The 15,221-nt window shown below is 43.0% G+C and overlaps 1 protein-coding gene across 1 annotated transcript in view; it reads right to left on the reverse strand.

Moving 5' to 3' along the window:
* CDS2 (CDP-diacylglycerol synthase 2) overlaps positions 1-11,325 on the reverse strand; it is a 54,374-nt gene extending 43,049 nt beyond the window's left edge. Inside the window, exon 1 of the mRNA XM_070419950.1 lies at positions 11,067-11,325. Within this exon, the coding sequence (XP_070276051.1) occupies positions 11,067-11,123 (57 nt within the window). The 5' untranslated portion in view covers positions 11,124-11,325. The remainder of the gene's footprint in view (positions 1-11,066) is intronic.
* Between the last annotated feature and the right edge of the window lie 3,896 nt (positions 11,326-15,221).

The following is a 15,221-nucleotide window of genomic DNA, read 5'->3' on the forward strand; positions in this document are numbered from 1 at the left end:
TACTTAATACTGGCATATCTTGTGTCATTGCACTGCACTTGATTGCACGTCACAGACGTGGTGTGTTTGTGTGTGTGTGTGTGTGTGTGTGTGTGTGTTGTTTGTTTTGTTTGTTTGTTTTTTTAACAAATTGAAGGCAAAACCATTCACGAGCAAAAAAAACAAAAACAAACAAGAAACACAGCTCGCTTTATTGCAATGCTCGCTTTATTGCAGTGGTCTGGAACCAACCCACTGAGGTATGCCTGTACTGAACTCATCAAAGCTAAGAGAGATTAGTGGCCGATGAAGACTAGAAATTCTGCACCAAATTTCCTGAAAAGAAAGATTCCTGATACAATCTCAAACCATCCTAGTTTTCCATCCCCTTTTTGACCCCCCTGGATATTAAAAGTCTTTGTTTCCTCAACTTATTTTTTTATTCAATGATTGATTTGAGAGAGAGGAAAGGAGAGGGACAGAGGAAAGGATGGAGAAGAGGGAGGGAGGGAGACAGGGAGAGAGGGAGAGAGGAAGGGAAGAAAGGAGGGAGGGAGAAAGAGAGACAGAGAGAGAATTTGTTTGATTTATGCATTCATTGGTTGATTCTTAGATGTGCCCTGAGCAGAGATCAATCCTGCAACCTTAGCATATCAGGATGATGCTCTAACCAACTGAGCTACCCAGCCAGGAAAATGGGGGCTCATTTTAGTGTTTTGGATATTTTATGACCAATGAGAAATGTAAGAGTCATGTGTTAAAATACCAAACCCAATAATTGAGATAATTCTTCCTGAGATCTAGGAGATAAGATATCCATCACAGCTACCAGGACTCAAATGGAACCCTCTGGAACAATGAGATGTTTCACTTGTCTGGTGAAAAGTCCCAAGGAGAATGGGTATCTCTGGAAAAAATAGTTCTTTGTCAAAAGTTCTCGAAATAGCTACTCCCCAGTGACACCTTTTCAACAGATGACTATGTGCAAATTGAAAAGTCTCTGTACAGAGAATTTTGTGGAATAGAGAGAAGATAGAAATGCCAACTACTCAAGAGAAAACTGAGTGTTTGGCTGACATCCCTGAGAAAACAAAGCTCATGTGGACCTTGCTCTCCCAAAATTAAATTACAGGAGATAATTTAAAACACAACACAAACTGGATTTTAGTGGGAGATTCTATTAAAAGTAGCAAAGCCAAGCCCTGCCAGCGTGCATCAGTGGCTGAGTGTCAATCTATGAACCAGGAGATCATGGTTCAATTCCCGGTCAGGACACAAGCCTGGGTTGCAGGCTCAATCCCCAGTAAGGGTTGTGCAGGAGGCAGCTGATCAATGATTCTCTCTCATCATTGATGTTTCTCTCTCCCTCTCCCTTCCTCTCTGAAATAAAAAAGATTTTTTTTTAAAAAAACTACCCCATATCTACTCCTCATTCTTCTTGACATCTCTGAGGTACTTGACATTGACATTTTCTTTCTTCTCAAAAACTTTTCTCTGGCTTTGATAACACACCATACTCTCTTGACTCTCATTGGTCTCCTACCCTGTCTCCTCAATCAGCCAACTCAAATAATATATAGTCACATTGCCCTTCTTAATGTCAAGAACAGAAGCACAGAATTCACATGTCATCAAGAGGAACCACTTTTATCTGTCACCCACACATACACACACCAAAAAACAAACAACAAAAAAAAAAGTGCAGCAACCTCCTACTTCTAATGTTGTAAGATCAGCTCAGTCTCTCAAAACTTCCTGTTGAAAAGGCAGACAAAGACCATGCCTTTTGACCTTAATATCCTATTGAAATGAGTATAGTAAGACTTAAAACCATGGCCTTAGACAGAAATAGTAGGGAACAGGGATCATTTGTGGATATGAGATTTCAACAAAGTAGACTGAAGAGCTAAGATGGATGAAAAAGAACAGAGAAAATGCAGCCAAGAGTATATACTTCAGGAAGGCTCCAGGGAAGTAGGAGCCCTCTTCTGATACCCTGGAGAAGCTCTGCATTGAGATCTCATAACCTAAATGGTGGATGAGGTTGAGGGAGTTCTGCTCCCCACCTACTCAACCTAAACTGAAGTCGATCAGACAATAACACATCTAAGCACACAGAGGTCTGTCAAATTGCCAGTGTCAAAATTTATGACAGAGACCCTAACCAAGACAGGAATCAGGAGGACCTGTAGGAGCTCCCACACTATATGTCAGTCAAGAAAGCATGATAGGAAAACGTCTATGGTTATAATAGCCCCTCCCTTTAACTTTCTTTCCCCCTCTTTAAAGAACCTCCTCCTTGGTCTGGGCACTTGCACATGACTTGCCATGGCTGAAAGTACTGGATTGCAATCCTTTAATTTGCCTGAAAAAATCCTTTTTGATAATGAAATACCTAGTAGACTTTTTGTTTAGGGTAGAGAGCAGTCAGGAGAGAGATGAGCCAAGACACTGCTGTGTGTGTCTCTCTCATTCTTCCTTGTCTGAATGGGAAAGTTTATTGGGTTATCTTGCCCCCGCTCCTACTGTCCCTCTCCCACAATTGTACTTGAAGGGAAGAGGGGTGACAAGTAACCTTTTTAGTGCATGGTCACCAGGCCCAATGAGGAGATTGCTGGATATCAAACCGTGAAAGCTTGCCAGTTCAGGAAGCTCTATACCACCATCAAAATAAATGTGACTCAGCAAGTCTGACAATCCACCACAGGATGTTAGATTTTGATGAAACTATACGAGTATTCCTAATATGGACCCCATCATTAGGGTGACCACATAATGTATCCTCCAAACTGGGACAATTCAGGGCAAAAGAGTGTCACCCTACTCAACACCCACCTAGTCCACACCCATCACTATTGACTACTTCAACCCTTCTCTTCCTTGGTGAGAAATACAATTCTTTAAAGCAACAGTTCTTGATTTTTTTTTTAATCTCAGGACTTCTTTATACTCTTTTATTTTAAATATATTTTTTATTGATTTCAGAGAGGAAAGGAGAGGGAGAGAGAGATAGAAACATCAATGACATGTCCGGCCAGCGTGGCTCCATGGTTGAGCATCAACTTATGAACCAGGAGGTCGAGATTCAATTCCTGCTCAGGGCACATGCCCGGGTTGCGAGCTCAATCCCCAGTGTGGGGCATGCAGGAAGCAGCCAATCAATGATTCTCTATCATCATTGATGTTTCTCTCTCTCTCTCCCTCTCCCTTTCTCTCTCTGAAATCAATAAAAACTTATTTTTTTAAAAAAAGAGAGACTATAAAGGACCAAATTTAAGAGACCTGAAAAAGGGGCTGAAATTATTTTTTCCTTTTAATTCATAGGGTGATTTCAGAGCTGCTAGAAAATACAAAGGACAGATGGACTAGAAGAGGCTGAGAACAAATTCTGAAGGGAGGAAGTTCAATTAGAAGGGTTTGCAGGCATCAATTCCTGAACTTGCAAGAGCAACAGATAAGGAATCCAGATAACCTATGGCGTGCATTGGGTGAGGGAGCAGAAACACTGAGACTAACAGATTTCAAGCTGCAGCAACTCCGAGATCTGATTCTACTTATAGAGGAGATAGAAAGAGGAGGGTCAATGTCTAGAATGAGAGAAGTCAAAGTTGAGACAAAGTAAGTTTACGCTGACTGAGGGCATGCACCTAAGAGTGTTCTGTAGACCACTGAAACCACAGAACTAGGAAGGCATAGATGTGGAGAAGAGGCTCTGAGAGTCGCCCACTGAGGGAGATCCAGGGTCCTCACATAAGAAACCCAGGAACAGACAATGTTACCAGTAAATCCCAGGTCTCAATGGCTCTTTCAAAAATAACAAAGTCGCCAAACCGGTTTGGCTCAGTGGATAGAGCGTCAGCCTGCAGACTGAAAGGTCCCAGGTTCGATTCCGGTCAAGGGCATGTACCTTGGTTGCGGGAACATCCCCAGTGGGAGGAGTGCAGGAGGCAGCTGGTCGATGTTTCTCTCTCATCAATGTTTCTAACTCTCTATCCCTCTCCCTTCCTCTCTGTAAAAAGTCAATTTAAAAAAATATAAAAAAATAAATAAATAAAAATGACAAAGTCTAGCTAGAGGTGGCTCAGTTGGCTGGAACATCATCCTCAACACCAAAAGATTGCAAATTCAATTCGGGATTAAGGCACATACCTAGGTTGCAGGTTCCATACCCAGTCTATGGGAGGTAGCCAATCGATGTTTCTCACATCAATGTTTCTCTCTCTCTCTCTCTCTCTTTCTCCCTCCCTCCCTCACTCCCTCCCTCCCTCTTAAAAAAGAAATCAATAAACATATCCTCGGGTGAGGATTTTTTTTAAAAAAAGCAAAGTCTTCACAGAGAAGCCCCAGCTGGCCCTGTGATGATTCAATACAAAGGTAAACAAATCAAAAGGACATCTGCCCCTGGCTGGGAGGCTCAGCTGGTTGGAGCGTCATCCTATTCACCAAAAGGTTGTGGGTTAGATTCCAGTCAGGGCACATATCTAGGTAGCAGATTCAATCCCCAGTAGGGGAACGTCAATGTTTCAGTCTTTCTCTCTCCTCTCTCTCTCTCTCTCTCTCTCTCTCTCAAATCAATTAAAAGTTGTGAGGTTTTTTTATTTTTAGAAAAAGGACATCTGATTTTGGAAGGATAGGTCAGATCCTCCCATCCGGACAACAACTGCTCATAAGCACCACAACCTGGAATGAGGGGCTGCATCTGGGGAGAATTAGGGTAGGAAGGAAGGAGGTGTTCACAGTGCACTCTTTACAACCTATCAAATTCTGAACCATGTATTACTCAGTCAAAATAACATAATAAAGTTTAACTTTCCTTAAAAGGTCATTCAACTTAGTGGGCCCTATGCCATCCCCACTGTTGGGGCAAACAGCATGAGAACAAAGATCAGGGACTGGCAGGATGAGCTGCCTAATGAGGATCAGGTCTGCCCTCGCTGGCACCGTACCACAATCCCAACCAGGCAATCATCACGTGGCAAGATTTGGAAGGCAAAAACTCTGCCCAATGCCAGTAATAAGTATTTTTCCAACAAGACCCTAGCAAAATTAATAATCAAGTGTCAGGGTCTCTCTGTCTCCTTTCCAAACCAGAGACAGTATGATACAGGAAAGGCTGTGCTTTCTCACTCCCAGCAGCCTCCAGTGCCAAGCAGAAAAGCCAGGGTGTTACAGCACATGGTACAGGTTGGAAGAGCACGAAAATCAGAAATATTGACACTTAGATTTTCCCAAATGGTTTAAAGGATGATTGTTTGCACTGCAAAATTAGTTACAAGATTCATTTCAGAGAATTCCCAGATGAATTCAAGTTATAGATTTCTTCAAATCAGTGGAGAAAAGAGGATTATTTGGAGCCAAAATTGGTATAAAATCCTGGACATTTTCCTCATGAACACAAACACCAGCCAGCCCCAAACCCCCCGAGCTAACAGAGATTGCATACAGCCCACTGGATTCTGTGAATGTCCTAAGGAAAAGGTGTGTTGAACACTGAATGACTATTGCTAGAACAAACAGTTCTGACACTAAGAGTCATCAACCAGAGAGCATTTATTCTGAGCAACCTCACACAGCTCAGAGTGAGGAGTCTGTACTGCCCTGGGAGTTCCTTTCAAGGCTACCTCGGTGGCTGCTCTCAGAAACGGGCTTCAAAGTAGATAATCACCCGTCACCCAATAACTGGGAAAACTGGACCTAACCAACTGTTCTACCAAAAGAACAAATTGTTTCTCACAATCTCCACATTGACTATCTGAGAGTATACATATATTTGACATTTTGAAAGACTTATTTTGCTATTTTTTTTTTATTTTTGTAGCCACATAAGAAAAACAAATGACATTTGGGCTTTTTTTCTTGTCTTTTTAGGCATTTTTTCTATCAAAGTCAATCAATGCAGAAGCTTTTAAAATCTGTAAACTAATTATGTGCCCTTGAAATGGTTAATTGTATGAAGCTTTTTAAATTATTTTTTTTCTCATTATGAGGAAAAAAAGAGAGAATTTTAAAAGGTTCATACAATTAACCATTCTGCAACTAACCAATGTGTGACCTTAACTAAGTAAACTCTCTGGGCTATGATATCCACTTCTATAAAATAACCTCTAGGATCTCTTCAAGTCCTAACATCTGATAAGAGCAATTTAACATTTTTAAAAGACATGAATTATTCTAAGAAAAAAAAATCACATACTTGTGCGCGCGCGCGCACACACACACACACACACACATTTTAAACAAAATTAGCTTTTAAAAAAACAATTTTAGCCCTAGCTGGTTTGGCTCAGTAGATAGAGCGTCGGCCTGCAGACTGAAGGGTCCCAGGTTCGATTCCGGTCAAAGGCACATGTCTGGGTTGCAGGCTCTATCCCCGGTGGGGGATGTGCAGGAGGCAGCCGATCAATGATTCTCTCTCATCACTGATGTTTCTATCCCTCTCTCTCCCTCTCCCTTCTTCTCTAAAATCAATAAAAAAAATTTTAAAAAAACAATTTTAAATACTCATGAATTGGGAAGTAATTGAATTTTAAAATAAAATTATACTGTTGATCAACATAAATTAAGAAACTTAAAATGGTGGGTATATGACAAATCAATCTTTCACCATTTTTCCCTATTTTTAAGTCTGAGAACCAAAGTTAAGATTCACTGATTTTTCAATACCAAAGTATTTCTCAATGAAGAAAAATTTTTGAAACAAAGCATTTCTCCTATATCTGAAGTAGTTATAGTTCTTAAAATAAGATCTTATTATTTTAGTAGTTCACTCTTAAAAGTCTATCAGAAAACCGCCGAAACCGGTTTGGCTCAGTGGATAGAGCGTCGGCCTGCAGACTGAAGGGTCCCAGGTTCAATTCCGGTCAAGGGCATGTGCCTGGGTTGCAGGCACATCCCCAGTAGGAGATGTGCGGGAGGCAGCTGATCGATGTTTCTAGCTCTCTATCTCTCTCCCTTCCTCTCTGTAAAAAATCAATAAAATATCATTTTAAAAAAATAAAATAAAAGTCTATCAGAAAACCACTTCTAATTATTCAACACTATCCTACAATATATTAGCTGGTGCTATGAAGGAAAGATAATTGTATACAACGATGTTCCTTCTACTGCTAAAGCTTGACTGTGATTCTGAGCACTAAAAGCCTCAGCAAGAAAATGAACTGAAAAGATATGTCACAGAAGGCCAAGCTCTGTCCATAACACTTTCCTTAAAAGGTGATGAATAGGAAAAGACTATTCCAAACATGTATAACTTGAAGATTTAATCATCTTCCAAGAGTGGAAGGTGAATATTAACGTTTTTTTCTGTAAAACTATGTTTCAGCCCTAACCGGTTTGGCTCAGTGGATAGAGCGTCAGCCTGCGGACTCAAGGGTCCCAGGTTCGATTCCAGTCAAGGGCATGTACCTTGGTTGCAGGCACATCCCCAGAAGGGAGTGTGCAGGAGGCAGCTGATCGATGTTTCTCTCTCATCAATGTTTCTAACTCTCTATCCCTCTCCCTTCCTCTCTGTAAAAAATCAAAAAAATATTTTTTAAAAAAACACTATGTTTCAACCAGAAACAATAACTAAAATATTATTACAATGTGACTCTTCCTGCCCTACCTATATAACATGCATACTCATTTAACCCACATGAATGGCCTCTGATGCACATGCTGTTTTATCGCCCCATTTTAGAGATGGACAAACTGAGGCTTTTATACAAGTGATTGACTCAGTGATACATCTCTTAGGGTGCAGAACCCAGGCTCAAGATGGATCTGACTCTTAAGCCCAGCTTTAAACCACTGTCTTCAGTTAAAATTTAAACTCCCCCTTGTAAATGATGTCACTATTTCCTCCTGATACTGGTTCCATCAATCTAGACAGGAAGCCTGGAAAGGAGTAGAGCTCTAATTTAAATAACACTCCAGCATCTAAGTACAGCAGAAAACCGCAAATCTTCACTCTAACCTCTAAAACAAAGACTCCTGAAATGCCAGCCCAATCATAAATTTTAAGATGCCAATCTTTTGGCCCATGCTTCACCCTCTTCTTTCCTAAACTACAATGTAAAAACATGGTTGGAAAGGAAGAGAATCATTCCCGAAGTTTAAATTCCAAGTTTCTTAGTTTGGCAACAATACTGTGCTTTGGAACTTTAAAATTACAAGCATGGTTCCCAGAGAAAAACATTTCCTTTATTAGCAACAGGCTCTGAAAATTCCATTCTGATGCTAAATATAACAAAATATCTCTAACTATTATAATAAACACATTCTCCAGATTATTTTGAAACTAAGGATTGTGTGCTTATTTTTAAGACAATTTTGCAAAAGCAGTTAAGCAACTGTAACATTTTAAAGAATCTTTCAAATTTGTTCCAGTTCTTTTAATAAATTGATTTGATAATGTTTTCTGAATTCTTCTATAAAATAAGCAAGTTCCCATTTCACAATTCATTTCCCTAAAGAAATATCCTTTTTTTAGTTATTTCTAATTTTCTTAAGTGCTAACAAGAATATGGGCAAGCCCTGGCCGTGTAGCTCAGTTGGTTATTAAGAGCATCTTCCTGATACTCTAAGGTTGCAGGTTCAATCGCTGGTTGGGGCACATTCAGGAAGCAGCCAAAGAATCATGTGTGAGTGGAGCAGCGCTCTATCTCTCTCCCTCTCTCTCTTTTAATTTTTAAAAAAGATTACCGATAAAACCAAAATCATGGAAGGTTTTACAACCTATGAAATGAAACAAATCAGTATTTTTCAAAACTCTACAATATACATTCAACAAAGGCAAATATAAACAAGAAATTCAGATTGCTATGAGATCTTCCAATTATCTAATATAAGCAAGAAATTCAGACTGTTATGAGATCTTCCAATTATCTAATATAAGCAAGAAATTCAGGCAGTGATGGGATGAGGGACTGTTTGCCTTGTTCTGAGCTAATGGACTACATCCGGCTTTTAACAGAATACAGTAGCTGTTGTACTTTAGGAAGCAACATGCGTTTAGTGGACCTCACAACCCCAGCCATTCTGTCATTGTGTAAGTGGCTGAAGTGCAGTTGTAAAAATTAAGGCACATTTAGCTGGACAGCTCCTCGTGTCCTCCCTACCTAAAACATGGATGAGAAAGTCTTTTCTTGTTAAGAGATCTTTGTGGGGCTTTTGGGGTTTTGTGGGTTTTTGTTTTTTACTTTATTGAATTTATTGGGGTACCATTGGGCAGCACTTTTCCTCTGGAAGATGGATCCAAGGAGTTTTGGGTAGGGAGGATAGGAACTTTGTTTCACCTTGTAAGGGGGGCGGGGTGGGGGAGTGTTTCACTTTTATCAGCAAGTATGTCTAATTATTACAAATAGCTTTTAAAAAATATAGCACACTAGCTCTCATGTCTTCTTTTTTCTCCCTCTTCTCACACCTTCAAGGCCCACAAAGTGCCATTAATAAGTCTGACCCTGTCACCCTTAAACAGGGCTACACAGCCTCCAACTAGTATACAGGGTGGGAATAGAGTTCTTCCAGGCCCCACCAGGGTATTTAATAGGAAAATTAGAGAGTTCAAAGTACGTTGTCTCTGCAAGTAACTCCTAAACTTGCACAGAAGCCCTAAATTTTCTCCAAATTTTATTCTAAAAATCAATACGGAGAGTTCTCCTTGGATGCTCCTCTGTCAAAAGCAACAAGAGTTGTTTAAACCCCTAAGCATCCATTCACCTAAGACATCCCTCCTCCTAAAACTGCTCTGTTTGCACCCTATCACCAAATCTGCCTTCCTAATGTCTCCCTACTATCCCCTTCCCTCCAGTTATAAAAACCTGCAAGCTACGTGTGTGGGTGCTGTTGGCCTGGTGTACTGCCACAGGGCTTGCTGGAAACCGCTGCTCCTCAGCTCCAGCCAAGCGGTAAACAGGTGGGAACAAGATGGAGGATCTTCCAATTACCCAACATAAGCAAGAAATTCAGATCGTTATTGATGAGAGAGAGAGAGAGAGACAGAGAGAGAGAGAGAGAGAGAGAGAATTTGTTGTTCCACTTATTTATGCATTCATTGGTTGATTCCTGTGTGTGCCCTGGCGGGGGGATAGAACTCGGGGGGACCGCGCTCTAACCAACGGAGCTACTCCGCCGGGTCAAGTCTTCTTGTTTTAATTTAAAGGAACACCTGGACCAAAGAAAACAACTGCAGGTCCCCACCCACTAGCAACCCCCAAGTTAACCATGCTCTTCCATCCTGGTGCAGGTTCCCTCGGTCCATTCCACACGCCGCTCCAACTCCAGTGCTCAAAACCAAGCACTGCTCGAGACACTACCGCGAAGTCCCAACCCATAGGCTGTCATTCAGCATCCACAGCATCACAACCACCACCCCCCTTTACCTTCCTCAACTCCCCTTCACAAACCTTTCACTTCAGCGAAAACAGTCTACTCCCCTCATCCCTGACCCCGCAACCAGCTGCATCCCCGCCAAGATGGCCTCTTCTTCACCCTCCTGTACCCCATCAACGCCCACACTTAAAGCAGGGAGCAAGCCCCTCTATTGGGAGTACACTTCCCAACACCTGCTGACGGCGTGAGCCAAGAGACCTTAAAGCCCATGGATTTCACTTTCAAGGGATTTAAATGTCCTTAGAGGCAAATCCCAGGGCCTTGTCTTGATACCACCCCCCAAAATTTAGAGGGGTGCGGAAGAGCCTCAGTCGGGCACAGAGGAGCAGAGTCGCCTGCCCGAGAAGGCTTTAAGGGGGGGTCTCGAAGGCTTCACCCCCAGAAAGACCTCAGGATGTGGGGGACTGGAGGGGCACCCCCAACCAGCCCTGGGAGGCAGGCGGCGGTGCGCAACCTCCCGCGCGCTCCTTCTTGCGCCGCGGAGATACCACCCCCAATCGGACCCCAGAGCCGCGTTCCGGGAACCCCGACTTGCTGACCCCTGACGCGCTCCTCAGGGATCCCGCAGCTAAGGACCCTCGCGCTGCCCAGGCCCGGGGCCGCCGGCCGCCGCCACAAAGAGTCAAAGAGCTGGACGACCCCTCTTGCGCATACCACACGCCGACCTCCGGCAGGCGCCGCTGCCCTAACCGCGCCCAGCCGGATGCCGCCTTTACCTTCTCCACCGGCGGTGCGTCCGGATCACGGACCGCCCTAAGCCTCAGCTCGTTCATGCTGGAGACTCCGGGGCAACGTCGCCGAGGGCAAGCAGCGCAGCCGCCCGAGCCGGAAGCTCAGCGCGGGCGCGGGCGGGCGCGGAGTGCGCGCGGCGGAGCCCGCTCTGCCTCAGCAGCACACAGCTCCGCAACAGCTCACAGGCCCCAGAGCAGCCCGGCGGCCAGCCCTTGACCTCGGCCCCGCCCAGCGGCGCCACCACCCTTTCACCGGGGCGGAGCACAGTGGGCCTCCTCCCGCCCCGCTCGCCCCACTCGCTCGCCAGGGTCCGGGAGCGAGCGCGCACGCGCACCGGGACATCCACCAATGGCGGGAACTCGCCAGGGAGGCTGGGCAGTGAGGGCGGGGCGGAGTAGATAGGCGTGCATTGGACAGCAACGTGAGGGGGCGAGGAAAGGCGTGCGTTTCCGAGGAATACTAGCCAATGAGAGCTCCCGCCAGGCCGCGGAGGGCGGGCGCTGGCACCCTAGGTCCGGACCTAGAGATAACGGGTTGCTGGAGGTGAGAGGCGGCAGCGCAGGGGCTACATGTGGGCCAGCGCTTTGCCTGCCGCTCTGGGCTTTGGGTCCCGCTTGTAGACGCTCGTTGAGTCCTGAGTGAAAAGGCTTGGGGAGCCCACTGTGTAAGAGGCGGTCGTCACGTGATAAGGAGGTGAAACCCAAACTTCAGTCTGCATCGTTTTGCAAAGTTGTCTCTAGTACTTACTGAGCGTTAATTATGTGCTAGGCACTGAACCAAGTAATGGCTTAAGTCTATCTCATTTAATATGCACAAAGCTTGGCGGAGATCTTCCGCGTTTTTTCAAATTTCTGTCTTTTGGGCCTGTAATACTGCCAACTTTGTTCACAGCCAAATCCCTTATGTACTTTTTTAAAAAATATATATTTTATTGATTTTTCACAGAGAGTAAGAGAGAGAGATAGAGAGTTAGAAACATCGATGAGAAAGGAACATCGACCAGCTGCCTCCTGCACATCTCCTACTGGGGGTGTGCCTGCAACCACGTACATGCCCTTGGCCAGAATCGAACCTGGGACCTTTCAGTCCGCAGGCTGACGCTCTATCCACTGAGCCAAACCGGTTAGGGCTCTCTTATGTACTTGACACAGCTTAAGTATTTCTTGAAAGGATTTAAATTTTCTCCTAAAGGAAAATTATTTAACCAAGGTTTCACAACTAGAAAGTGTCCACTAAGAATTGGAACACAGATCTGATTCTTTTACATACTTAGTTATTGATTTCAGAGAGGAAGGGAGAGTGGGAAACATCAATGATGAGACAGAATCGCTGATTGGCTGCCTCCTACACGCCCCCCACTGGGGATTGAGCCAGCAACCCAGGCATGTGCTCTTGACCAGAATTGAATCTGGGACCCTTCAGTCCACAGGCCAATGCTCTATCCACTGAGCAAAACCTGCTAGGGCCAGATCTGATTCTTACCAAAGCCCATACTAACCTATGTTGCTTAAGCATCGCCTCCCCTGGTCCTCATTCGCTGCCTTGTGATGTAAAACAAGCATAAAATGAGGTCTACGTCCTTAAGCATATTGTAATTTAACAAGAAAAGAAGCTTGCACACAAAAGAATTACAGTTTCGTACAAGAAATTTTGATCTGAACTGTGAATTTTGGAGAAAATAGAATTCTAGCCCTAACTGGTTTGGCTCAGTGGATAGAGCGTCAGCCTGTGAACTGAAGGGTTCCAGGTTTGATTCCAGTCAAGGGCATGTACCTTGGTTGCGGGCACACTCCCAGTAGGGGGTGTGCATGGGGCAGCTGATCAATGTTTTTCTCTCATCGATGTTTCTAACTCTCTATCCCTCTCCCTTCCCCTCTGTAAAAAATCAATAAAATATATTTTTTAACAAAAGAAAATAGAATTCTTGATTTCTGTAAGAGTATATTTCCAAGTTCCTGTTAACAGTCCTTCACAGTGACAGTAAAATGGATGTGGAAGAACACTGAACACAGATTATGTTTTCTTTCATATTAACAACATTGCACAAATACTTGTTTGAGTTTATTTGGAGAAACAGACCACTCCCTTCAGTTTATTATTTATCTCTGTAAATTATTTACATAAAGCTTTGCTTTTTGTGTTTTATTTTGTCTTTTGTTTTCATGTTATTTGTAAAAATAAATAATACGCTGATGCTAATTTTAAAACTCCTAATGTGTTGAGAACTGTGTGATCACCGTTTTGACTCTTCAGTGGTCACTTCTTGAGTAAATTAAGCAAGGTTTATTATCTAAAAAACCTAGAAGGACATGAACACAGAGAGTGCTACAAAGGTCTTCTTCTTGAGACAGGTGAAGGTGCTGGTGTCCAGATCCTCACCTTTAGGGTACATAATTGTAAGAGGTCACATCTGAGTGAATAAACATCACATCAGTCCTTCCAGAAGCTCAGCTGTTCCTTTTCAAACCCAACCTAATACAAAGGAGGTTGGAGAACCAGTTCACTTAGATTAGAGGTTCAGTATGATTACTAAAGTAAATAACCCCCTACAATTTGGCCTGAAGAAATTTCTCATCCATAACACTCGGCCCATCAGACTAACTGAACTCCCACCACGTACATTCTTGAAGTCAGTGCTGTGGAAAAGAGGGGTCCGGTACTCAGACCTTTGGAAGTCATGCCAGTAGACCTTTAGGGCAGCTTTAGGGCTTATCCATTAATTGTAGAAAGAAAGAAATAATAAAAATCTCCCCCACCTGCAGCCCAAAGAAGAATTTTGTTCCTTGACATTACCTTCCATCTCCTCCTCTATCCCTGATTTTTCTTTTTTTCCTCATATTTGCACTTTCATTTAGGGTCATTTCTTCCAGGTTTGTGGCATATCTTATACAGTGGGGCCTTGACTTACGAGTGTCCCGACGAACGAGTTTTTTGAGATACCAGCTGTCTCTCCACCGATTTTTTGCATTGAGTTGACAGAGTAATTTGAGTTAACGAGCTCCTTAATGAGCTCCTTAACGAGCTCGGTCTTCCAAAGAATTAAACTCTTAAGTCAAGGCCCCACTGTATACAGCGATTTCATTGCACTTCTTGGTTAGTTCCATTATTTTGAGATGTTATTTTGATTAGTAGAACTAACTAGCATGAGATTCTTCATCTCCCAGAATGTGCAAGCTGACTGTGAGCTCAGCATCAGTGGGCAGCTGTTGCTATAATTATTATTTTATAATAACAAATACTTCCCCCTTTCTTGATATTTAAAAACTGCATTGGTACAAGTGGCAAGAAAATTATTCAGTTCCCTGAATAGTATTTGTCCTCTCTTAGAGGGGAATAATTGTCAATAAGCAATTTATTGTTTAAAGAATCATCAATAAACAAAAACATGCTTTATTTGCTCTTTATCCTGCCCTTTATATTTCCTTTCTAGTCCTTAGTTTGATAAGTGATCTCAGCAAAAGAAACCATCAACAAAACAAAAAGGGAGCCCACTGTATGGGAGAACATATTTGACAGTGATACATCTGATAAAGGTTTAATATCCAAAAAATATAAGAAACTCATGCAGCTTAACAAAAGGAAGACAAACAATCCAATTACAAAATGGGCAAAGGACCTAAATAGGCTGGCAACTCTCTATCCCCGAAGCAGGGGTTGAGGAGGTGACACAAAACCGGAGCTCGGGGATCCCGGGCCTGAGCCTCAGGGATGCCTGGACTTGTGTATACTCTTCCACCCAGCAATGCTAATTCAAGGAGTTGATCTTGAAAAACCACCTACGTGCCCAAAGGTGTTTGTGATTACAAGAAATTGGTAAATTAGTTTGCAAACCTAAGATACAGATAAGCTTCGTTTTATTGCGATTCGCTTTATTGCCTCCCACAGGTGTGGCAAACCCTCTACCTGCAAAAACATCACTCTTTACTGCCTTTCCGGCTTCATTGCCGTGGTATGGAAGGAACCGCAATTATCTCCGAGGTATGCCTGTGTTACTCCATCTTTTTAAAAGGTATTCATAAAAAACAACAACAACAAAAACATGTACGTGGCATAAAATTAAATATACTTTATTAAGTACATTGCAGAAATGTTAACGGTATGAACCCAGTTTTGTTTTTCTAAAACGTGTATTTATAGAA

The sequence above is a fragment of the Myotis yumanensis genome, unplaced genomic scaffold (assembly GCF_028538775.1).
Source record: "Myotis yumanensis isolate MYYU_CA2020_CCGP unplaced genomic scaffold, mMyoYum1.0.hap1 SCAF_7, whole genome shotgun sequence".
Taxonomy (NCBI): domain Eukaryota; kingdom Metazoa; phylum Chordata; class Mammalia; order Chiroptera; family Vespertilionidae; genus Myotis; species Myotis yumanensis.